This window comes from Neopsephotus bourkii, unplaced genomic scaffold (assembly GCF_033783945.1).
Source record: "Neopsephotus bourkii isolate Nb327-2 ecotype Australia unplaced genomic scaffold, CSIRO-AGI_Nbou_v1 NB_1493, whole genome shotgun sequence".
Classification (NCBI taxonomy): Eukaryota; Metazoa; Chordata; class Aves; order Psittaciformes; family Psittacidae; genus Neopsephotus; species Neopsephotus bourkii.
In genome coordinates this window covers 4,098,860-4,125,804 of record NW_026901969.1, presented here as the reverse complement: position 1 = coordinate 4,125,804, position 26,945 = coordinate 4,098,860, and the positions used below count along the sequence as shown (strand labels likewise).

At 36.5% G+C, this 26,945-nt stretch overlaps 1 protein-coding gene across 8 annotated transcripts in view; it reads right to left on the bottom strand.

Moving 5' to 3' along the window:
• PPFIA2 (PTPRF interacting protein alpha 2) overlaps nucleotides 1–26,945 on the bottom strand; it is a 338,209-nt gene that overhangs the window by 13,136 nt on the left and 298,128 nt on the right. For all 8 annotated transcript variants that reach the window (XR_009727817.1, XR_009727819.1, XR_009727818.1 and 5 more), the window contains 4 exons: nucleotides 23,433–23,526; nucleotides 8,490–8,571; nucleotides 2,731–2,931; nucleotides 643–705 (listed from right to left, as the gene is read on the bottom strand). Coding sequence is in view for 2 of the 8 variants with exons in the window: in XM_061369361.1 (XP_061225345.1) it covers nucleotides 643–705; nucleotides 2,731–2,931; nucleotides 8,490–8,571; nucleotides 23,433–23,526 (440 nt within the window). In the remaining 6 variants the exon portion in view is untranslated. The remainder of the gene's footprint in view (nucleotides 1–642; nucleotides 706–2,730; nucleotides 2,932–8,489; nucleotides 8,572–23,432; nucleotides 23,527–26,945) is intronic.

Genomic DNA, 26,945 nt, shown 5'->3' with positions numbered 1-26,945 from the left:
AAGAAAACCACAAAACCCTATACTTTCTGACTAAAAGATAGATAAAAGTCAGAACTATTGAATAAAATTATTAATATTTATGTCACCATCCCCCCCCAAGCAGGGAGAAGCTTGACAAAAAAATCAATACATAAATGATACACTCCATGAACCCTGAATCAAAAAGCATGAATACACAAGTATGGACACTAAAGGCTATCCATAGTCTTAGCATAATGAAAACACTGAGTTGTGTAATTCACCATTCTGAAGCCTTTTTTTTTTTTTTTTCTATTTAAGCAGATATAAAGCTGTTTTTAGAAGACGTACTATAGCATACAGGGGAAATGTTACACCTGTAATCACAATGATTTCATTTCATTAAACGAGGCTTCACACTGGCAGTGAAACGATTGCGTACTGTAAAACTCCAATACCAGTTTTACGTTAAGACAACTTTTGTGATCACAGTACAGTGTGTAATTTCTTTTGCTGAGAAATGATGTAACAGTTCTTTAAACTCAATTTCACTACTCCCTGCGACTTCCTAATGGCATGCCTGGGAAGCATCCTACAGAAGATATGGCATCTGTGATACAAAAGATACATCCTAGTTCTCTTTCAAGCACTGAAACCATTTTAAATTAAATTGGAAAGACTAACCGTTTTAGCTGGAGCAGCAAGATTTTCCATTTCTTCATGGGTCACCCAAACATTGCCTGAGGGCTATGGACAAGGCCCGCAGGAAGGCAGGTGGGATCCACATTAGGTAAGCAGTGGTAAAGAAGAAAGGCAGCACCACTGTAAGTTAACAGCGCATAGCATCACAATCAGCACAACCACATTCTTGCCTCTACTGAGCTGCAACTAAAGACAACTTTATACAACTTGGTTTGTATCTTTCATCAGAGGGTTCTGAGCAGACACAATGGAGTATTTCAACTCGAATGGATGGATGAAATCTGGCAGAGCACCATCACAAAGGAAAGAATAATTAAAGTTGCATTTCACACACAAGTGGCACATACAACCTTTAGCTTATGGCTCTGTCTTGAGGTAAGCTTCAGTCCTCAAAGATTTTCCAGCCTAAATATTCTGCATACATCACATGCTCATACTGTAATCTAAATAATGATTACTTCTAACATGTTTCTGTAAATTGAAATTGTTGAGAGAATTCACTTGTAAAACACTTTTTCCTCATTCTGTTGTTTTCAGTTAGATTATTACTAGGACACTCTGATGAGGCAGGGAGGGTGTGTGGGATTCTGCTGTTATTTTCTTGAGAGCTGAAGTAAATTAACTCCTTTCCTGAGAAAGACAGGACACAGAAAGACTTGGAACTCAGAAATCCACATTCCAGTGCAGGGCAGCTTTGTGCTGCCAATTACTCAGGGAGTATTAAAAAAAAAAGCAAGGCAAAATTATTACCCGTGTTTCTAGGTTGAATGTGATGCTGTCTCAGTGTCAATGTTCTTATGGTTTGAAATATGCTCTTGTGCTTTTAAAACAAAAATGATGTTTTTTAGTAATTTAACAAGATGTTGAGTGTATACTACTTTAATTAGGTGAAATTCATTACGATTCATAGTATTACCATGGTTATGACATACACAACTGTGCTGATGGGAGAAAATATCAGATGGGGGAACGATAATATTTGAAGAAACTTAGCACATTAAAGATAGTAAAGGCCAGTCAATAGGAACATTAGAGTCCTGTTGCCCATTGCTTACACAGTTCAGTGGATCTGGTACCCCTCAAAGGTATCTCAGTTCCAATTTTCACCATGAATTCCATGAAGATAACAGATTCAAAAACATGAATAATATTGTTAAAATAACTATTATTATTTTACTATTAGAATTCTGGGCTGCACTCTTTAGTAGTCTTTGTCCTTCACATCTATGCCATATTTCCCATTTGATCAAGCCCAATTCATTTATTAGTTTTTTCAGTCCCTGTTGCCTCTTTCACAGCCATCACCATCAGCCTCTCAGCATGAAGCTCCCATCATGTTGTTTCTTTTTTATCTCATCAGTTTGGCCTGTTATTTTTTATTTTCCACTAAAAGGTATTTTTATTTATACTATATAAATTCTTATTCTCCCCTAATCTACTTTCTTGCTCTTTTTCATATATACCCTTTTTTCCTTTCAGACTTGTACCTCTGTTTCTTCTTGCTTCCTTACTGTCTGCCACTACTCTACTTTCCTCACCAAATGCGCATGCTCCAGTTCTCCTTTCACACCTCCAATCATTTCTCTTAAAAGCATGAAGAACTAAAATCTGCTTACACAGATTAGACAACATCCGAAAGGATGCAAAAAAGGGGACTAGGAGTGAGGTTCAAAAGAGCTGTGCTCCTATGTGACCTTTCCCCACTCCTGCCTTGCCACCACTGCACTCCCCCAAACAAAATAAGAGAAATAAGTAAACAAAGAGAAACACAATCTGATTTGGTTGGATGACTTGAAGGAAGAGGAAGGCAATAATGCAGGTAAAATTACAAATAAGACTCTCAATACTGGCTGTTTAGAGAACATCAAGGTTAACCAAAAGCAAAACTTAAAAATAATCAGAATATCTGCTATAAACAATCCAGAGAGTGACGAACAGGTCCTTCTAAGTCTGTGTAGGACAGTTCCTGCTGATTGTGATGTGTGTGTTACCACAGAGCCACCCTCATACTATGAAAGACTTTCTGCAGACTCCTGCAGGGAAAGAAAAAGTTATCTGAACAGGACTCACTGTTCTGGATGTTGGAGGTGCTGATGGACTCGTCAGTGATACCATCTCCTGGATTGCTAATCGGAGCTTTAAGCGATGAAGAGGATTGCTGATCCCAATTTCTCTTTGGATCTCAGTATCAGACAGAGCAGACATAATAGCTCCACTCTTCACATTGGCACGGCAGGCAGCAACATACCAGGCTGGCATGCCTAGCCAGAGCTGTTCAGAGAAAGGACACATTTATTTCTCAAATGAAATCAACCATCAAGGCACCTATCACTCTGAATAAGCCTGGTAATATACACAAATTATTATGAATATCATAGCCTTTAATAGAACAAAATTGTTTTTTAAGTTTTGCTATTGCCATGGCTTCATGTGAATTCTTCTTGTTGCTTTCACTGTAACCAGAACTTCAAGGCAAGGGTTGCTTTGAATAATTTCAGAGCTGTGTGTCTCTATCATCTGGGCTTGTCCTTTCCCAGGCCTTCAATGAGTAAGTAGTGGCACCAGTCAATGTCATTGCCCATTTGACAGTCTTATCATATAGAGAAAACAATCTAAAAGGAATTGATTATGTGATTTTTCTACTTCTGTACTAAACCATTTTTTACTCTTTTCCCACGTTAGTTCCCATGGTGTACTCATGTAGCACAATCTTAGACTTCTCAGCTGTTATTTTCTTGGTAGAAATAAACCAAGCACAGTCCAGATACCAGTCTAGTGAGGACTGAGCTTACTGTGAATTTGGAAAGAGTCTGGTATGGTGTCACATCCCAGCTAGAAATACCGGCTAGAAGCTGCAGCAAAACGTAAGCCCAACTACATTACCTGAGGATTTAGATGATACTTCTGTACTTCTGACTTCATGCTTTTACACTCCTTATGTTAATTTTACCAGCCTAGGTCAGTAACAGCCCCTTGCTTCACCACAGTCTTTACTTGTAAGAGGTACTCTCTACTCCTAGCAGTTTTTTTCTGGGACCTCCTGAGTATAAATTTTTGGGGGGTTTCTCAGCTGTTTCATTTTGTGCTGCCTCATTAATGACTGTCATTGTTTACAGCTCTTTGCTTCCAAAGGAGATAATTCCATGTCAGGGATACACGTGTGGGAAGTTGTTGTCACAGTATTAAACACATTACGCTATAGCAAAAACTGTGAGAAGGACGTAAGCAATGAATGCCATAAGTACTGAGAATGTGGGGATAACATCATCGAATACAGACAGGCCTAGTTTTGTGCATCTTGAATAGGCCATCAGGATTATCTAATTTCATTAATTCTTTCTCTTAATAGTAGCTTACTAAAAGAGGACACAGTGTCAAGGAAATGAGTCAAAATATGCCATCAGTATATTCACCAACAGATCTGGAAAGCAGAGACAACCCTTTCCACTGATGGGATGAGCCACTGCCTTCCATTCGATGCTAGTCTGAATCTTAAAAATATGAGCAAATTCCAACTAACGGTAATAAAATACAAACTTTCATGAAAGTAAAAAAAAATGTAAACCAAAATTATGTAGATTATACCCAGCTGCATTTAAACGAAGGGCCAGGAGGAAACTGACCACAACTTTAAAATGTATTTCCTCTTCAGGAACCTGCTTAGTAAGGTTCCATGGGATATAGCCCTAGAGGGCAGGGGGGCCCAAGACTCTTGATTGATATTCAAGGATCACCTGCTACAAATAGGAGTGTTGTGTCCCGACTAGAGGGAAGTGCAGCAGGAGGGCCAGGAGATCTCCTTGGATGGATAAGGAGCTGCTGAGGAAACTTAGAGGGGAAAAAGAGGCTTATAAAAGGTGGAAGCAAGAACAGGCGGCCTGGGAAGAATACCGGGATGTTGTCTGGGAAGCTAGGGACCACGTTAGGAAAGCTAAGGCCCAGTTAGAATTAAGCTTGGATAGGGATGTGAAAGATAACAGGAAGGGATTCTATAGGTACCTTAAAAAAAGATAGACTAGGGACAACATGGGCTCCCACCGGAAGCTATCAGGAAAACTGGCTACCCTGGATTTGGAGAACGCCGAGGTTCTGAATGACTTCTTTGCCTTAGTCTTCACTGGCAAAGGCTCTGACCACACCACCCAAGTCTTGGAAGGCAGATGCAGGGACTCTGACAATGAAGACCCTAGGCCCACTGTAGGAGAAGATCTGTTCTGAGACCATCTTAAGAACCTGAACATGCACAAGTCCATGGGACCTGATGAAATCCATCCGCGGGTCCTGAAGGAGCTGGCAAATTAAGTTGCTAAGCCACTGGCCATCATATTTGAAAAATCATGGCAGTCAGGTGAAGTTCCCGACAACTGGAAAAAGGGAAATACAACCCTCATTTTCAAGAAGGGGAAAACGGATGATCAAGGGAATTACAGACCAGTCAGTCTCACCTCTGTGACTGGCAAAATCTTGGAGCAGATTCTCCTGGAAGGCATGCTAAAGCACATGAAAAGCAGCAAGGTGCTTGGTGAGAGCCAGCATGGCTTCACTACGGGGAAATCCTGCCTGACCAATTTGGTGGCCTTCTATGATAGGGGTAGGGAACTGATGCACAGGGGTAGAGCAGTTGATGTCATCTACCTAGACTTGTGCAGAGCATTCGATACTGTCCCACACGACATCCTTGTCTCTAAATTGGGGAGACATCGATTTGATAGGTGGACCACTCAGTGTATAAACAACTGACTGGATGGCTGCATGCAAAGAGTTGTGGTGAATGGCTCAATGTCCAGGTCACAAGGTGAGGTGGGCTGACGCCAGTCTTATGAAGTTTAACCATGCCAAGTGCAAGGTCCTACACCTGGGTCGGAGCAATCCCAGACAGCTACAGGCTGGGCAGAGAAGAGATTCAGAGCAGCCCTGCGGAGAAGGACTTGGGGGTGCTGGTCGATGAGAAAATGAACATGAGCTGGCTTCAGTGTGCGCTCGCAGCCCAGAAAGCCAACCGAATCCTGGGCTACATCAAAAGGAGCGCGACCAGTAGGTCGAAGGAGGTGATCCTGCCCCTCTACTCTGCTCCCGTGAGACCTCACTTGGAGTATTGTGTGCAGTTCTGGTGTCCTCAACATAAAAAGGACATGGATCTGTTGGAACAAGTCCAGAGGAGGCCACGAGGATGATCAGGGAACTGGAGCACCTCCTGTATGAAGATCGGCTGAGAAAGTTGGGGCTGTTTAGCCTGGAGAAGAGAAGGCTGCGTGGAGACCTCATAGCAGCCTTCCAGTATCTGAAGGGGGCATATAGGGATGCTGGGGAGGGACTCTTCATCAGGGAATGTAGCGATAGGACAAGGGGTGATGGGTTAAAACTTAAACAGGGAAAGTTCAGGTTAGATATAAGGAGGTTCTTTACTGTGAGGGTGGTGAGGCACTGGAACAGGCTGCCCAAAGAAGTGGTAAATGCTCCATCCCTGTCAGTGTTCAAGGCCAGGTTGGACAAGGCCTTGGGTGATACGGTTCTAGGGTGAGGTATCCCTGCCCATGGCAGGGAGGTTGCAACTAGATGATCTTAAGGTCCTTTCCAACCCTAAGTATTCTATGATTCTATTTAATATTTCCATTTAATTTTACTTTCTTTTTATACATGCAGTTGAAAAGCTACAAAGCATAAATACTGTGAGTTATCCACCCTGCAGAAATGGAATCAAATATTTGCTGTTCATTAAGTAAATTAATTCTTTAACAAATTAGGTACATTATTTCTGTAACAAACAGCTGTCTACCAGAAGGTTAAATTAAGGTGAAAACAGTCCCTAAATAGAAGGTACAGTAATTTTTCCAGGAAGAGAACCTAGATATGAAAATTGATATACTTTTCTAGGATTAGTTCAGAAAACCCACAGTTCTCAACTGTCTATGTAAGGTATAAATGAACAGAATAAACACAAAGGCTGAAAAGTTAAGCCTTGAAAAGTCTGGCAATGTCACAACTGTGATCACACATACTTTTAATTTGGGCGTTTGTCTCCTTTAACATTAATTTTGGTTTTTAGTCGAAGGGTCACATGTTATATTGTCCCCAGGATAGTATGAAATGCACAGTGTCCATGTGCCAACTGAATGCACTGATGCTCACTGAATAAATAGAGTACTTCTGCCGTCATCTCTTTTTATCATCAATATTGAATTTGTGTTTAATACTGCAACATAAACTTCCTCATTGGCTTTCCTGTGCTACTCGAATCATGTTTCCCAAGAAGTTCATAAACATCAATTTTTCTTTACAGCCACTCTCTGGGGCAGTGGAAAGCACATCCTGTTTTACAGCTAAGAATCAAGTGGGGAAAAAAAAATTAGGGCTTAACTTATCAGAAATGTGTCCAAATTTTGGATCACCCCAGAGGATATCAAGGGCAAATTTTTCTCAGCATTCAGAATTGTATAAACCCTTTTATGGTCACATTTCCAGCAAATCAGCTTTGACTGTAAGATTGAATATTTCCACCTGATAAAAACCTGGTTAAAAAACTCCCCAAAGTCATACGAAAAAGTCACACAGTAGCCAAAGTAATGAACATTCTATATTAACAGTGATTTTTTTTTTGGGAGAAAGATATAATCCCATTTTCCAAGGTCATGTGCAAACACCTGAACTGCCTTTCTGCAATTTTCATTTATTCTTTTTCACTAGGTGCCTTCAGGAATTCCAACATGAAGCAGAAATTCTGCAGAAATTCATCTTCTTTCATTCCTCACCCTTCATTTATTCCCTGAACATAGTCCTATTAAAGCTTTAAAGAGGGACCTTTAATTTTTTAATGGAAGGGGAAAACTGGCAAATTCTCATGGTCAATGGATGATAACTACAGCAGACATGAGAACAGGTGAGATTGGATGGTCAATGGATGATAACTTACAGCAGACATGGTCAATGGATGGTAACTACAGCAGACATGAGAACATTGAGATGCCTGGTATAGACAACAGAAATAGACACCTGTTCCTTGAAGCAACAAAATCATGCACCTCTACTGAAATGATACAACCTTGCCATATCAAAGTGACTGTGTACTTGTGTAAGAACATACCCCCCTTCTCCCCTTGGTATCTGGGTAAATATTTTTGAATAGATCCATCACCTAAAAATTCTATTGATTTTTTTTTTGTCAAAATTAATGGATAGCTCTGCTGAATGTTTCTCTGGATGGGTTCCAAAATCCTTTCATTTAGGTGCTCCAAATAAAAGAGCTGTCTAGAGACTGGATTTCAGAGATGGAGGCACTGCCTGTCAAATCAGAGACATTTCAGTCTAGGTCTGCCACATCCCAGGTGAAAGTGCAGTGATGAACACCTTTTTATCATGTTCTTAGTGATATCTAGGTCAATCAGCCCTTTCCCATTACATTTTAAAAGATAGAAAGTTACAAATTCTTTAAATTTATTAAAAATCCTGAAGATGTAGCTTCTGTGTTAACCTCCAATAAAATTTGATATCTAATTTCTGGTTTTTCCTTTTCACATCATCCTACATATACTGTCTGTGGAATTCCTATATTAATTAGAGACTGAGAAATTATCAGATTTCACAAATTTGGGGATTCAGGTGCACTTGATAAGCCTTTTTGCCTGTCTTCATCTTCCTTTGCAATACTGGTTTGTTTTTTTACAGCTCTAGCCTCTGATTTCCACCATCCAGTATCAAAAGCTGCTTAATGCTCATGGCTCTGTGCAGAGGGGAGGGAGGAGGAGACTTCACAGTCTCTTAAGGAATCTGTAAGGACAAACACAGCAGTCTGCAAAAGTGACTTACATTTCCAAATTATGGCCAACACTTACCTCCAGCCAGGCAACCACCGTTGGCCCATCCCACTGTGCAAAAGGCAAACCTTTTCTCCGAGCTTCTTCCAGAAGTTCATGTCTAAAAATGGATCAAAAAAGGTTAAATACACAGAGGTATGTGCAGGGACAATATAGATGCAACCGTGTCATTTTGTTACGGGTAACAACAGTGAATCACGATGACAGGTATAGAAAAGACACAGAAAACCCCAGTGAACAGTAGGCTTCCTTCCCCTTTTGGACTGTTTCCTCTAGGTGCACTTGGACATCCCTTTAAACACCCAACATACAACAGGTGAGGTTTCTGTTTGTTGTTAGCTGAAGTAGTAGAGAATTGGGATACCCTGTATATAAGGATCACACATACAATAGAAGACATTAGCAAATAGAGAAAACTGAGGGATTCCTCTTGAGGCTGGCTTAGCTCTGGTCTGGTAATGTGCCAGAAACCCCCCAGATTGCCAGCCTCCAGACCTGAGTGAAGCATGGAAGTAACTGCCAAGTCTGAGTGTTTGAAACACTAAACCTGCTGGACCAGCTGTGTACAATTCTAGGGTGTCTTGAGTACAGCTATTCTACATCTTAAATAAGCCAGTCATGGCTAATTAATGTTTGGTTGTATCTCTGATAGTTCCATGTTAGATTTTTTAATTTTTATTGCTTATATAAGGAAGAAATGCATGTGCTTTAGATGTATACATTTTTATAATTATAGATCGATGTGATTTCTAAATTTTATACATATACATAGATACAGTTCTATTGAGTTGATCATATAACAATCAAATTCCTGCATTTGCAGCTTCTCTGGCCTGCAGGGAGTATATATGTAAAAAATCATTCTCAGAGCTTAAAATATACTTTCAATACAGCAGTATGAAATATTTGGTAGTTATGTATAGGCCAGTCAGCCAGACTATCCAAAAAATATTCGAGATTAAACATATTCAACCATTTGACCAGACATTTTTATTCCTGGAGCAGGAATAAAACCCCATTGTGGTGGTGGCATAGAAAAAGCAGTCATTCAAAAGTCTTTTTTTTTCCCGGTATTTAACAACATCCTTTCAGCTGCCTCCTACTGAGTGAAACACAAAAGAATACTCTCAGCAGCAAGCTGCAGTGAAAAACAAATTAGACAGGGACTGTGCTAATGTAGTATTAAAATTTGCTTACATTCCCACATAACAAGGAAATCTTGGAATTACAGCTTCAGTTTTGCTCTGTCTTCCTTTATTACTACAGCCTTTGTGGTTCAATTATCCCTTGGCAATTCTTCACTGTCTTAGCAGCATTTCAAATGTATGTACTACGAAATCACAAAAGATAGAAGCAATAGAGTGATCTCACTTGCATGGACTCCTCTGGGGATTTCTGCACTGCAAAGGGGCCAGGCTGAGAGAGCTTGGCTTTAGTAGGGAATGGAATTCAAATATTCAATTTTGCATATGTGTTTAAATCCCTAGCTCTGAATATTAATAGAAAGGCAGCTGCTTTGTTTTCTATGCTTATGGTGTAGCAATATGCAACAAGTACTTGACAGGACTACTGAAGTTTATCTAACTTCTCTTCCCACACATCCTTTGCAGCATAGCTTTGTTCTATGTCACTTAGATTAGAATCATATAATGGTTTGGGTTGGAATGGACCTTAAACCTCATCCAGTTCCGACTTCCTGCCATGGGCAGGGACACCTTCCACTAGACCAGGCTGCTCAAAGCCCCATCCAACCTGGCCTTGAACACTGCCAGGGATGGGGTAGCCACTTCTCTGAGCAACCTGTGCCAGTGCCCCACCACCTTCACAGTGATTTTATTTTTTCCTAATACCTAATTTAAACCTACCCTCTTTCATCAAAGCCATTTCCCCTTGTCCTATCCACACATGCCCTTGTAAAAAGTCCCTCTCCAGACTTCTTTTTGGCCCCCTTTAGGTACTGGAAAGCTGGTTTAAGGTCTCCCTGAGCCTTCTCTTCTCCAGGCTGAACAAGCCCAACTTTCTCAGCCTATCTTCATACAGGAGGTGTTCCAGCCCTCTGACCATATTCATTCCTTTGGACTCACTCCAGCAGATCCATTTCCTTCTTACGCTGCAGGCCCTTAAAGCTGAACGCAGTACTGCAGGTGTGGTCTCATATGAGTGGAGAACAGGGGGAGAATCACCTAACCTCGAACTGTTGTCCATGCTTCTTTTAATGCAGCCCAGCATATCATGTCCAAAGATATGTAGATCTATACTTGCTTTGCAAGAAAGCATAATCCTTAATAAAATGTGTGGCCTATTTCTTTGATTTGGTGTGAAATTCCTGCATGTCCTCAGGAAGTGGGGTGCCTGCAGAATAGGCATTGGCACTTAAAGGTGTTACCGTCATGAAAAACTTAATACCGTATGCTGGAATTATAAAGTACATATTTCTAAGGAGTCTTGTGTGACCTTGCAACATTTGAACTGGCCTGAGGCTTGGTGCGGAGGATTAGCATTATTCCAGTGCTTCTTAAACAAATACATTCTCCCAGAGCAGAAAAGCACTTCGGTTACTTCAGAGGTAGTCAGGCTCACAGAGCTATAGGAAATATAGTTGTGGTTACTGATTTTGTCTGAAGAAAATGGGTCCAGGCCAGAAATGGGATGCCCTATATATATGCTATTGCTGAAGACTGCAGTATGATAAACATAATCCAAAGGGTCTTTGGAAGTGGTTTGGGTTTAAAATATTTTTAATGTAAAGTTAAATCCTTTACTCGGACATCCATAGCAAACACAGGCATCATAAGGCTTGTGCCTCACTTACTGAGGGGGAGTACTAAAGAATTTTTATAATATTTCTTTCCCTTGAAAAGAATTTATACTTTAGAATTTATACTTCCCTCCCTCAGATATTTCTTTTAAACAACTCTCCAATATTAAAGTTTATTGAAATTAGATTTTACTTTTTAACAGTATTCTTTGACTACTTTTAAATACACACTAGGAGATCTGCACATCCTGACCTTACAATTTCTAAACCAGAACTAAACCAAGAATTTCTATTTTTGACTAGAAGAGATGTTCTTTAGCTGTCAGTCAAATAAACTTCTGGGGTTTTTATATGAACAAGCACTATAAAAGAATGCCATTCTTTCAAAATAAGTTGAAAGTGTCATGAAGCAGAAAACATGCTTTATTTTGATCAATAGTGCAAATAATCAGAAAAATTAATCCAGTGATCTGCCTATTTTGGAATATAATCCAAATATTTTATAACAACCTGAATGAACCACTGTCCTTGTGGGGTATTCACTGGCTTCCTGAAAACAGAAGGTCCTCAAGAGCAAATGTTGGCAACTGCAGTTCAATTTTCCTTATAAAAACAAGAGGAAGAAACAAATACCCTAAAGCTCATCACTCCCTCTTTCTTTCTTTACAAAAATAGGGTTTTGGAGATTGCAAATATCATTTTAGAGTTTCTCTAATTTGGAAGATGCTTGGCAGGGGAACATGGAGATTTTCTCATCTTAAGACTTTGTCAGAAGAGTACTATTTGTTACAATGTGTCCACTTTGCACTGGTAAGGAGGTAATTAAAATGATATTATTTCCATGCTTATTTAGTTTTTTGGCAACATATGAAAACAAGCTGATGAGGAAGAACTGACATTAATTAATGATTACTGTAAATGCTATTATTTTGCACATAGGGCTTTAAATCACTACCACTGGAATGAATTTCAAATTAAAGCTGTATTTTTAAAGATAACATTATTATTGTTCAAGAATAAATTCCTCTTCTTGGAGATATTATGAGAATAGCTGAAATATCCTATTTAAAATATATCATACCCTCAGTCTGGTTTTGTAAAGTCAGGAAATTTCATGAACATCAGATATTTAGCATTTCTCTAAAAATTGAGATGCATCTATTTGCTTTAGAGAGAGTACCTCATCAAGCAGGCTGTCTTCAATCTTTTATGAAAGACAGAAAAGAAAAAACATGTAACGCCAACTTGCCAAGTTGTGTGTCAGAGAAGTGCTGTTAAGCTTCCCTAGCACTGACTTCTGGTCCTCCTCAAATTTACTTTCTAAAGATGCTGTTACATTGGGCCATTTTCTTTAGCACACAAATAAACCTACCAAGCTGAGAGCAGAACTGTCTCATATCATGGGGAATATGAATGCTTCACTATCCCTCTGGACAGCAGAGGTACATAGGAGCAAAAGGAAGAGGGGAACAAAAAGCAAAACTATGTTATCTTGCAAATTTGCTGTTTTATATATATCCTTTCTTTGCACTAGGAAAACTTTAGCTCTCTATGAGCAGCCCTCACCAACTCATTACATAAAATGCAATGAACTTCATTAAAAATAAGAATAATCTTTAAATAGTCTTAGTGTGGGAAGTTAGCAAGATCTTGATTTAAAGAGTGTCATTCAGTGACATTCAATTTTCTTTATGAAGAAGAGGCTCCCTCCCATGAAGCAAACAAGAAATAACAGCTTAGGAATTCTGATATACATAATGCATAGAGTCTGTGTAGTCCAGACACTGTCTTGATAGGACTTTAACAATGTTTCAACACAGATCTGCACATTTCTCCAAATAACAGCGTTTACTCTGATAGCCCTATTAGGGTTCACATGAAAAGTACTAAGGACTATTATATTAAACATATTGTGATGTCTTAGTTAAAATGTAATCATAAACGTGAGATGAACTTAAAAGCACGCATGGTGAAATCAAGAAATCATCTTTGCAAAATACAAGCAGAATTTGTTTTAAAAATTTTGGCTAATAGGAAATTTAGATTTTGTGAAATGGCCTTTACTCATAGATGTTTTCTTAAAAAAGGTAACAAACAAAAGTGTTTACCTTGCAGATCCTCTGATTATTATTACTGACACTATCATGATTTATCACCAGTACTAGAATGTTTAATTTACCACAAAATATTTTACATGATTCTAACAGAGAAGTAGACAGTAATGATAGACCAAATATGTTATATTTGTCTGAATAATCCCATGATTTCAATTTAAGATTAAGCACATCTGCCTCCTGAAAGCAAACATACTCATTCTCAAAGACTTATAAATTCAGGAGAGAAGATTTCTATTCGATTAAGATGGGATCTGGATTTTATCTTTTCTATTGTTGTTTGCAAAATATTTAAGAGAGGCTAGAATCCTATAGGTAAAGTCACTGTATGACAAAATAAGGTAGTTGAATTTGTATAAATTAATAATGGTATTAAATGTGCAATAAAAAACAAGTTACATTTTATGTATTTATTTAAATTAATGTAGTAACTCCTGTTCTCTTTGAGTTTTTTATCCTTTAGAAATCTATAGCTTGTACATGTTTTAAGTGAATTTTTCTCAATAAATAACAAAATATATTCAAGAAAATATAATATTTGTATGATAATTCAAAGAGGAGATGAAGATTTTAAACTTAATATCAGGTTAAATAAAATGAACTAGTGAAAACCAAAATAGTAAAAGTATACGCACAAATAAAATATTATTGTACTACTACAGAGCATGAGGGCTCAACCAAAAAGATATAAATTGTGTAGTCTGGGTTCCTAGAGTATTTACAATCTTGAGTCTTCTGTGATGTAATTAGGAATATATGCTTTAAAAACATTCATTTATCTAGGCTGACACTCTCAGGATTTTTCCACTAACTTAAACTTTCAGATGTCTTCACAATTCTGGGCTTTACACCTTCCCAAAACTTTATTAAAAGAAAAAAAAATCAAATAAAAACCACCTAAATTAGTCTCCCATTATTTAATCCATTCTGTTAATCCCTGCAGAAGCAAGTCCTGATCTGAATTTTTGCATGCTTTTGAGGTTTACCATTTTGAATACTTTGAAAGTTTTCATTTGGGTTAGTTTTCTGTATGGACTGTTACACAAGGTTCACAGAAAAACAAAAAGAAATAAGAATAAAAGATAGAAAATAAACATGGTGCTGAAAATGAGTATGTTCAGCAGCCATGGTGTTTTAACTTACCCAGATATGCTTTTCATGAGATGGAGAGAGATGAATGGAAAGAAAAAGCACATAAATGTTAATGAACATATAGTAGCCAATAAAAAATAAAAATCATATGAGAGATAAAATAATGCTACCATTATAACTACAGAAATCTTTCTAACTGGCCTTTGAATGCTTTAAATGTTCTTGTGAAGAACAGATGCATCTGTCAAAATGAGATTTTCATTAAACTGATTTTGGCTACTTATTAGGTACCACTCAGCATGGCACATCCTCCATCTACAATACATATTTGTGCCAGTAATCTGTAAACACAGTGAATGTAGAATAGATTTTCAAATCCAAGCATTTTCCCAGATTTGAATTATTACATAATGATTTTTGTGTAACACCAAAAATCCTGAAAATCCCAAACCTGTGGATTTAAGCAAATTAACATAGAGAAACAGTAAACCTGAGTGTACTACAAACCAATGTTTACTTTTCTATGTGCACTTTATTAATATTTGGGCAAAATATCTTAGAGGAATCATAAATGATGTAGACTCCATTTCTCTTTAAATATTCAGATTTCATGTACATAGATGACTATCATTTTTTAATGGTCATACTAACACTAGATTAGTAGCAATACTGGTATTAGTGATTTGTCCTCAAGGTAGCCTATCCTTGCCAATATAATTGGTAACCATATCTGCACGAGAAAGCAAGATGTTATCACCAATAATAAACTTTCTTCAGCATCCTTTAACTGCCATCATAAAAATAAAATTATATGCCTGAATGAAACCAAGACATCTCAGAATATTATACTTCTATTAAGAAGTGATTTATAGAGATATAAAAATGCTTGGTGGAGATAGCTGTAGAAAACTTGGGGATGAAAAGTCTGTGCTTTGATAATAATTAAGAAAAGACTGCAGACATTTCAGTGAGTTCAGGAGGGCGCTGGTTTCAAGATCTTAAATTTTGTTTTCATGTTTGTGATATGAGCAGAGCAGCTGGGAGAGAGGAGAGAGAGCACAATACAGAAAAGTAGATGGAAACAAATGACAGATTTAGACACAGAAGGTTTAGGAAAAGAAGATTAAGGAAGAGAAGAACAACAAAGGTATGCAATATAAATAAAGGACTAGAGAACTAGTCAAATGACTACCAAATCTGATGGAAGTAGCACTAGAATTGAATATGAATTGATGATTCATGCTCATTTTCTGCTGAGCTAACTGTAAAAACGGTCTTGAACACCTTTCCTGGAAAAACTTTTAATTTTGGACCTTCAGAGTCTATTAAACCAAAACCCTCACTTCTTACTTCTTCCTTTGAATAGTCCTTTGGGTATGAGTAGAGAGAAATAAGCCGAGGAATTAATTAGAATGCAAGTAATTTTCTGGCAGTTTTAATGAGTTGGCAGTTTGCAGTCGCTTGGGCATAATTTACGGGACCTGAAGGCCACTGCAGTCTCCCTCATTATAGAAGCAGAGAATCAAGGGACATTACTTCACTGCCTGAGCACCTTGTCTGCAGAATAATAAAATACAGAAGAAAAAAAATGGATCTTTATATTTTAGCTTTTGGCTTTTCATCATCATTTTACTGAATGAACATAATTTCCCTTAGACATACATTAAACTAAAAGTTAAGTTGACTTTTTTTCCATCTGCTGTGTTTTATTAATTATTATCTTAATTCTACAGTTAATCTGAGAGGATATTTCATCTGCTGGAGATCACTGTTTAGAAAGCCAGCTGCATGCATATAGGGAGAATCTTATATTTATCCAGAAATCCAAAACTGCAATAGATAGGCTTATATTTGTAAAACACTGAGGGAATGGGTTTTGTTCTGCTTTTATTTGACAAAAAAACTTGCAACTTGTTGATACAAATGTCCTTTTCTCTTATGAGGAAAAGAATAAAAAAGGGCAAAGGATAAAAATAATATTCTTTAAATACAAGACTTTTAAAAAATGTGATTAGATATAGAACAAAATAGATCAATTTCTTCATCCTCAGAATAATCTGAATAAGGTTTAATAATCCTCTGAAGATACATACCCATATATCCTTAAACTTGTAATACTAAGAAGGCTCCAAGTCTCTTAGAGAATAATATATATAACATATTAATATATATAAAAATATAATAATAATTTCGCTATTTATAATAGCCAGATATATTTTAACATTGCAAAAGCTTTGACTGACTAATGACTTGAAAGGTCTTCCAGTAAGTGTTGAAAATATTTGCTAAAGGAATTAAGTTTAAAATTAAAATTAATTCTATGTCTGTCTCAAGGATTAGACACCAATCCAGTCAAGACAATCATGGTGACCATAGCAGACAATCTTAATCTCCATATCAGAGCCCTGAATACCTCTCCTTCCTCCACTGGAAGAAGAAAACCAAAAATAATAGATACTGAACACAGTACTGTTTTCTAGGAAGGGAAGAAATTAAATAGAAAACTTGAATCTTCCTACATATTCAGTAAGTAAAAGACTGGGGGGGAGAAAGGCATCACATCTTACATCAGTGTAAAAAAAAAATTGTGCACATTTAGGACATAACGGTGTATAATAAGCATTAAGTATTCAGGAACATTAGATTGATGGCGCAGAAGAAGTCCTTAATTATCCAATTGGATTAATTTTTCCAAAATATGTGCAATTAGGAAAACCATTAAAACCAGCTATTTGTATACGGCAGAGGACAGATTATTTGTAGTCACTATGACAAATTCTAATTGCAGTTGCACACATAAAACCCAATTAAAGGGGCACTGTGTGGATTCAAAAGCACCTAAAAGATAACTATGATGTCTCAAACTCTTATCCCACAAAAAGGTCTACCTAAACATTTTTTCAAGTAACCTGTTGACAGTGACCTAAAACTTAAGTTTGTTTGTAAAGAAATGGAAGTCCCAGTATTCTGGGCTTTTTTACTAATTTTATTTAAATGTGAATTCCACACTTTTCTCTATCATCTCCCAATTTTTGAAGGCTATGTAGGAATGAACATCAACAAAAGAAAAGAACAGAATCATTATTAGGAATTTGTCAAATTTATCAAAGGAACTTAAAATATTTATCATCCTTTCTTTTCTAAGTAGAAAGGAAAAAGAGTCAATACAACATGCTGTTCTGTTCACATGGAAGTTACTTCTGTTTAATATGTACATCACTGTAGTCAGCTGAGACTTTAGCAGCACTGCAATTCCTACTGCAAGATTAATTCTAAAGCTATGAATACTAAGAATTTCTTTTTACACCGTAATTTTACGTATGAGAATTGTTTAGGTCTTGATTTTACAAGGCAAATAAAAATCTGTACCTGTGAAGTAAATCTCCCCAAAACAGGTTCATCTTTGATTTTTCTAGGAAAATACAAACCTCACATCTTAAGCTTGTTTTGGAAACATGGAATTAATAGATTCTTGTCCAGATTCAAAACAAAATTGAAGAAAAAAGTGAAGCTAAATCTCTGCTCAACTCATCCTAACACCACCAGGACCGATAGCATTATAAGGCATTGCAGTTATTTCATTGGTTATGAAGCAATAATTGGTTTTCAAACATTCATATTAATACACTGAGGAATTTATCAGCTTCTGCCTGGAATCCTGTCAGTAGGATCCAGGCTAGCTGACTTGCACGCAAATATTTTTTTCATGGAGATAACTTGTATTTGGGATTCCTGAGGAAGCAACGGCATTGGCCAATTTCAAACTATATTAGCAGCATGCACAAGGTCAAATGCACCTCCGTGTGGCAATCTAGGACTGCACATCAGTTAAATGCCTCTCAAACCTTGCCACTTGTTAGTGCCTTGCACAGGATGAAATAAACACACCCTGTGAAATATCAGTGATTATAGCTAGTCATTACATACTTTTATGCAACATAAAAGACTGTCTTTTCTTCAGCATTGCTGTGGTTTAGCCCATACTAGCTACTATGAAGAAAATTAACTATCACAGCCAAAACCAGCACAAGCATGCTCCCTTCTTCAGGCTGATACTTATTTGGTACTGTATTGCATACTATTGCAGATCAAATCAAACAGTACATTTGAAAAGCATATGGATTACTGGTACTCAGAGCTATACTGCACTTTGAAAGACAAAGTGAGACTTTAGAGCTGTATTTGCCATTAGTGAGGCTTTTAGGTAAGGATGATTTGACATCACTCCTGGGCAAAATTGCAGACAAGAATACAACTGATGTTCACTAGGGAAATTTTAAAAAGGGAAGCAAACATGGCTCTATTTGTTAATATTATTTCAAGTTTGGCTGAGTTCACTGTTAAAGAAGATTTTTATAAAGGGTTCATTGTATGGTCCTTTAGTGAAAAGGACAGTAAAATATTTATACAGCTTCTGTAAAGTGTCTTAATTTGCTACCTGAGATGAGGTCAGTAGGGATATGCATTTTCAAAGGGGATACAGATTATTTGGTTTTAGGCACAGTGTTATCTACTCTTTTTCTGAGGTATGAATTGTCTCATGGGACACATGCTAATCAATTTCTGCTGTCCCAGAAGGGACTATGCCTCTATCTGAACCCTTTGCGAACCTTTATGAGTTTGGACAGAAAACGGACTGACCTGAAACTGCCTATGCTGGGTCCCAGCCTGGGCTATAATGACAACCCTAAGTGAATGCCAAGACCAAGTTATCGTGCACAGCCATAATATTTGGTGGAAAAGACACCCATGAAGGATGACATCATGAAGAGCCGGAACAGTGTATACACAGTCATGGAGAAATGGCAGCCGGAGTCCACCACAAAATTCAGAACTGGAAATTAGGTAGTCATTTTTCATAAGCACACTGGTTAATCACACACACACACACACACACAAAATAATGGAAGAGAAAAGCTCCATTTTCATTTCAGTGATGAGTGTCTTCTGGACAGTATACCTTAATAAAATAAAAATTATGATTGAAATGAGTGCTGATTATTTGAATCATCGGGGGATCAAATGTAATGGTGACATATAGGGACCAGTGCCATTAATACTTTTAGTCCTAAACTATGGGTTTTCTTGATGACATTACTCATTAGGCAAATAGGCTGTGAGCATCAGACAAAAGGCAAAAGGTATTATATACAAAATATTTTGTATACAACAAGTCAAATGGAATATAAAGGCTAGTTTAAATAATAAAAATGCAATACATTATTCTTAGTCACACGACAACAGCATTTATTTTCACCAAACAATGTAATAACACCCTAAACACTCTAAATACCCCTGACACTCATTTTTTGTTTTCTAATCCTGCATGCTCAATTTACAAATAGTAGGACTTAAAAACTTGTAATATTAACTAGAGCTGTTCAAGATCTATGGATGAGTCAGGCAACTTAATTTATCTTTTCAGATTATTCTAGGAACATGTTGGATCTAATTTAAAAAATTTATACAGCTTCCTTAATTGCTCTTTGATGCCTTAGGAGAAAGACTCGTTTCCAAGAAATCTACTGGAATAACCAAATGTTGGATGAATAGACTCTTGTTTAAGGTTTATAAATGCCTAGCATATCACAGAGACAAACTGTTAATTACATTTTAATGATGTCTAAGCAGTAAATTGAAACTGAAAGAAATTTGACATCTAAATAGCATCTTCTAAGCAAGAAGTAGGAAAATGTTGAAATTTAAGGTAATGACACTATAATCTCCAGAGAGAGAACTGTTCTCCAGAATTACCATGATTTCTCATGATACTTCTCTGAGTGAAATGTATTATTCGGTAATCTATTCTACGCATGTAAATTGCACTAAAACACTACCGTACGCCACAGTACATTTGTAACTCCATGCGCGCAGAGAAGGGTCAATGCATGTGCTGGCTACTTGGGGAGCAGGTGGCCAGGGCATCTAGTGGGCCATTAGTACCTACTGGCTACAGCAGCTGGCAATTTGAAACATAATGCTTCTTCATCCCTGGGGTAGGGACACCCTTGCTGAATTACTGATGAGAATACATTAAAAAATACAAAATTAGAAATTTAGCATTTTAAGGTATTTTCACTTAAGAGATTAATTCAGCTGAAAGAAATGGATAACATTTTAAGGAATCCATCCTTTTATATTAACTTCTGTCAATTTTTAATTACTCATTCAAAGCTAATTGCAAACTGTTGAGCTCATGAGTACTGCTCACAGAACTCATGTGTTGATCACAGTGATGCATCAGACCTCTGGTTTCATGTCAAGGGGAGACGCCTTGCTTTCCTGCACCAGCACTACCATTTAACTGAAAGAGAAGTTCACTGAGCTGTTAACAGTGCTGAAAGCCATTTCACTTGACTTACATGTGCAAGAGAGAATCACAAATTCTGCATGTGGTATTATTGCTGGTTTAATAGAGAAGAAATCGGCTGCATATGGAAAGATCATCCAGACTTAAAAGGTAATACAAAGGAGCGCCTCCCTGCTTTAGCCTATGCTTCATTCTTTTAATGTATCTGGCTTTCTTGGAGTTTTATGTCCTAATCTAGAATAAGCAGTAGAAATCCTTACAAGGTGAAGTGCTTTGCTGTCTGTGTTCCAGCAACTGTGCGCACTCTACCTGTAGGGTTTATAGGGCAGTTTTATCAGTAAAATGGAATCAAATGCTTGGACTTAAATTTTCCTGCTACATCCTAAGATAGAAAATTATTCTCAGACTTCTGCTATTACATCTTATAAAGACCTCATACACATTAGGATCATCCTTGTTGTTACATAGCATAATATTCCCATCTGCATTGCCCAGATCAGTAATCTTGCAGCTACTGTTAAGGCTCTGGTTCCACAGGGAGTTATGCATTGTCCTTATAAGTGTTGGCAGAAAGGAATCTGACCTACTGAGACAAACTTTTCATTTAAGTGACTTTCTGGACTGTTTCAACTTAATACTTTCTGAGGTAAAACATATAAGACTGCACTTTTTACAAGCAATTGTTAATTCGTTTATACCCTATTGATTGCTTGGCTCCCTAATCACTATCATAATTCAGTAGAACCTCATGTATATCTCTAATACAAAATGTTACATATTTCCCATATCACATACCCTGTACAACTATGAAATATATACAGAAAACTTTCTCCAATAGTAAATTAGCAGTAATCTTAAACACAGTTGTAATGATTCCAGAATGAGAAGCTTATGAAGACAGGAATATCTAAAGGAATGGGGAAAAAAACAAAAATTACATAGGTATACAGCATATACTGAGGATAAATAGTATACAGTTCAGACTAGATGAACAGTCCTATTCATAAAGGAAAGACTACTTTCCTTCCAGCAGAGAACATTTTGGTTTTTTTTCTAATCCATAAAGAACCAAAGACACACAGGCATAGGAGAAAAAAAAAGAAAGACTTGAAAAGCAGAAAGCATGGAAAAGTCTGTTTGTGTGAGATTAGACATACGTATAAAACCAGAATACTTGTACACCTACTATTTCCAGACCCAAAACTTGGTAGGCACTCTCATACGTTGAGTAGTCATGTCAGGTATGCAGTAGTATGTGTCAAGTCTGAAGTTATTTTATCCAGTTTAAAGAACTAACATACGAAAAAATGAACAAAGGGAACACATTTGTCCCTTCAAAGTGATTTCAATACTGTGGTACCTTCAGTCCTCAGAGCTGGAAGATAAATAGGGACTTCAAAAAACAGGCTGTTGAAAATTCACTGATATTCTGTAGAATGATAATGACTGCATCAGAAATGTTGTCTAGGTTTAGTGAAAAACACAGCAATATAATCTTTCCACTCATATATTTCTAAATGACTAATGACTGATAGAAATGTATAGATAAGAAATTCAGGGACAAAACTCATCAACTGATATACCTGTGAATGTTATTGTGAGTTTCTTAATTGAATTTAAAACATTTCTTCTCTCTCAGCTAGTACAGTGACTGCTTCTCTATCTTTAATTGTTAAATTGAGGCTGATTTAAATGAAACACATTTTTACGTTACATGGATGTTTACATTTAAAGTTGTATTTCATCAGGAGATTTATATGAAAGTAGTGATCAAAAATACTCTATATATAAATTAAAAGAGATGCTGAAACAGTATCTCTAGATTCTTTGGATTATAATCGCAAATTTTCTTGAAACTTTGCAAACAAACATTGAAAGACTGAAAGAAACTTGAAATTCCTGAAAATTTAAAAAATTAGGCTTTCAAGATCCAAATAATAGCACTAAAGTTAATGGCTATGGATGAAAAATAAAGCTGTTTGTTTGCAAAATGAATTTGCAGTCACTTTTAAGTACCACCTTTTTTCTCTGACACCCTCTAATTACACTGGAATTGTGATGCTGCCAAGAGGGTTCTTTCGTGTTTGTAGCTTTATTTTAATAGCTCTCCGTAGGTGCTGGCAGCTGTTATGAGTCAGGGTACTGATTTAACAAGAAGAGACAGCAAATATAATATTAAATTATTACATGATTTATACAAAGTAAAAGCTAGGTTGCCATTTGATGACAGGCAAAAAGTGAAGCTGCTAGGGTTTATGGGGAGCCTTTGACTTCTATAGACAGAAATAACCATATGTTCAATCGATAATGCAAAACAAAATATTTTTCTTTACCTTATGAAAATAATTTATGTAGTGAGTCACTAAATGCCTGACTATTTTTAAAGAATTGCACAGAAGGCGAAAGTCAAAAGGAATTCATGACAATGTGAAACAGAAAATGTCTCTTTGTCATAAGCCTACATTCTTTCACAGATGAAACAATACTGTGCAACTGACAGACTGAATAGTTTTCCCTACAATTTATATGCAGCTTTAAAACTTTTAAACTCGAAAAAAACTTGCTAAGTACTAAACTGCCATAGTGGATGGTCTTGCTTCTCATTACACATGTGTATAAAATCAACACAAAACTTGATGTCTGAATCAAGTTTGAGCCAATGAAAGTCACATGAAAAAGGTACTCACTTTTTCTTTAGTCTTCGGTCCTTTTCTGCTTGGGTTCCAAGTTTTCCTAATCCCAGAGATTCCTGAGCTGCTGCCTCTGTTTCCATATAGCCTCCTGGAAAACAAAACAAAACAAGCCCCATCGTATTTTCCCATAGCTCTATCCCAGTTTTTCCCACCCTCAACCCTTCAATCTCCCTCCCACCCACCACTACCACCTATGTTTGTTTCCTTAAACCATGATACCTGGTGTTTGTGGACAACATTTATCACCTATGGATGTAAATTTTGGCATGCGTTTGCTATGTGGAAAAGAGTAGAAGTAGAGGGAAAGACTGTTTCCTCCCTGTGTTTAGCAGAAGTTTATGAAGAGAGCAACTTCATTTCCTTTGCCTGTTTTTCCTTGCCTCCTGAAGATCAATCTCATGGTCCTAAGTAAGCAATGCCCTCACCATTTTTTAATCTTATTTGAGAAATGTACAAATAAAAGGGCCTTCTCAAGAACTCAATAATATAGCATTATGTAACGTTGTACTACTAAAGTCTTCATTTTGCTCTCATAGAGAGTCTTAGAGTCTTTGTTGTAGTTATCCGTGAACTCCCAAGCCAGAGATGACATAAAGAATCTGTCAGAGAAGTAAAAAGCATCCCAGGTCTTCCTGGATGTGTCTTATGGGCACCTAATTCATGTCAAAGGCATGGGAACTTGAATTACTTACATAGAGTGACAAGGAAAGCTTGCGGTAAACAAGGACACCTGGACCAATAAGATCATATTATAAACCAAGGACATTACTGTTACTGTATGATGAGCATGGATCATACAATATATCCACTAATGTGACTTTCCTAGTGCAGAAGCAGAAAGATGCTCTGACTTTTTTATTGCTGCCTGGATTCAAGGAAGAAGGGACCTGCTTATGTGTCTAGTGTGGTATTCCCCAGGTGGGTAAGTTTAAAATCAAACAAATAAATAATAAACAAAAGACACCCATGGTCCCTGTAACGTTCCTTTTCCCTCTTCCTATAATTAAAGAAATCTTGAAGAATACAGAAATCTTGGCTCTTGATTCTGAGAAAGATCTCTTAAGGCACGAATTTACCTTTGAAGACAAATGGTTTGACAGAGGTTTTAAAACTAGCAAATTACAAAATAATGAAACTTTGGCAAGTTTAGCAGTAGAAAACTAACCATTTCAGAGCTCCGCAGGGAATGCAGAGCAAGGAGATCTTTTGGGTGATAACCTGGCTCTGTTGAAGTTTGTGATAAAACTTTGGAAGCTACAGAATTGCTTCTTAAATATAAGCATATACTACATGTATATTATATATATGTTACATAAATTATAAGTATATATTACATGTGATTTTTAGAGCTATTATAGAATTAGTTATGGACATATGATGTGTACTTACATTGTATAATATCACCAGGATCCCTAATATCCTCTGCATTGACATGAACTTTTAAAGTGCTTTTTAAGCATAATTGTGTGCATGTGCAAATACACATATATAAGAAAACAAATTAATGTTTCTGTAGCTAAAAATTACATTTACTACCTCTTCAATATTTGATAAGCTATTGAAGAAAAGATATTTTCCATATTGAAAATAAATAGTATGTATCTATATTAGAGTGTTAAATTTAAACAAGGAATTAAATGAGATTCCTTTATTTATGTTATATAATAAATTTAAATTGTAAAAAACATACAAATATATTGCAGTGCAGTAATGACAGGGCTTACTATCTTGATTTCTGTGATATAGTAACTTACTATAAATAGAACTATATTATATTTATATACTAGAAACTACCTAGCTTCACAGATAGCCTACCTGTCATAGGATTGATCCAAGTACTACCATGATTGATATTTTTTAAATCTTGTTTGGTCTTTAATATATAGCCATTGAATGGAAATTGCCACTCAATATTTGGGGTGTTTTTGATATCTTAAGAATTAAGACGAGAAAAAATATAATTCAGCAGCTCAATGCCGTTTCAATTTCTAAAAATATTTTGCATCTACTTTTGGGGCAGTTAATAGTCCTACTGTTATTTTTATACATGCTTGTAAACCTAGTTTGCTTAATTAAAATGTGAATTATACAAAATCTTTGCTGTTTCATTTAATAGCAAATCTTCCCTAATATTGTTCTGTGATTTCATGAGCTAGTGTTGAGACTTACAAATAAGCTTTATCCAATTATACGTATGTCTTATTACACACGGTGGGTATTATTAAGAAATTAGTCTTCGCAAATTACATTGCTCCTGCTATTTTATTTTTGTTCTACATTGCAAGGAACTGCAGGGAAGACTAACATTTTGTTACACCTTTATCCTCTGTGTTCCTGAATTACTGTGAAATCATAGCTTATTATGCATAATCTACCGCTACCAATAAAATTGATTTTTTGGAATGTAAATGTGAATTAATAATGCAAACTGAAGTTATACAGTTCTCCATCAGTGCAGATGGTGACATACAGGTGTATTTGAAAGGCTCGTTTAATAGATTCTGAAATGCATTACACTATTAAAAAGATTGAATAAATCACTTTTATTCTTCTTAAAGTGGGAAAAAAAAAAAATTAAATTGTGATTAGAATTTTTTTTTCCAAGAACACAAAGTTCAGTGAGAGAAAAGTTGGAGTATAAATGGACAATGCTCAGTTATTTGAGTTTTTGATACTCTCACCTGAATGTTACCTTATTTTATTCTGTATGATTTTAGTGATGGGTGTGCTAGTTGTGATAAGGACATGCTTTAATATGAATATATTTTTTTAATTTTAGGTTTACATATTGTAAGCCCTTAGAATTCTTTTACAGGTATTATTTGGTCACCATGGCAGTGAAAATTTAGGGCTTCACAAATCACATTATGTGACTTCTTCCTAACTAAGAAATAGTTAATATCTCTATTTTACTGACACATCTATTCCAATTTGATGGTTTGTTGGAACGTGCATACATACTAATCTTAATCTAGCTAGATCAGACAGCCTAGCAGTACAGACTACAGTTAAGGATGTTATTTGTCTATCTGGGCATGCAGACTATGAGCCTTTGCTAAAGATGGTCATTTCACCTTCTATTAGCTTATGCTACCTAAGGTAATTAAATAAAGTTATGCTACGATTTTTTTTTTTTTTTTTTTAATTTTGCATGTAGTGTGTATTTTCCTATGGAAAATCACAGAGGAAAATTTTTACCAGGAATGAATTAGACTAGGGTCTTCTTAGCAAGGGAAAATGAGAGAAGTATTAGAAAGAAAACAAAGCATTGCTGTGAGCAGCATAGCTAATTGAAAGAGTATGGTGAGGACATTCAGTGATAGGCACTAGCAGGCATCTATTGACACAATGAAATCTGAAAAGCAACCACACTTACTTGCAAGGACCTTCCCTATCACATAGCTACTGCTTATAGCGGTTTATTACTTACTCTTTTCTCACCTCCTCTTTATTTGGCTATTTGAGGATAAACTGCTAGCACTTCTACCCTAGTTCAAAAGACTATTG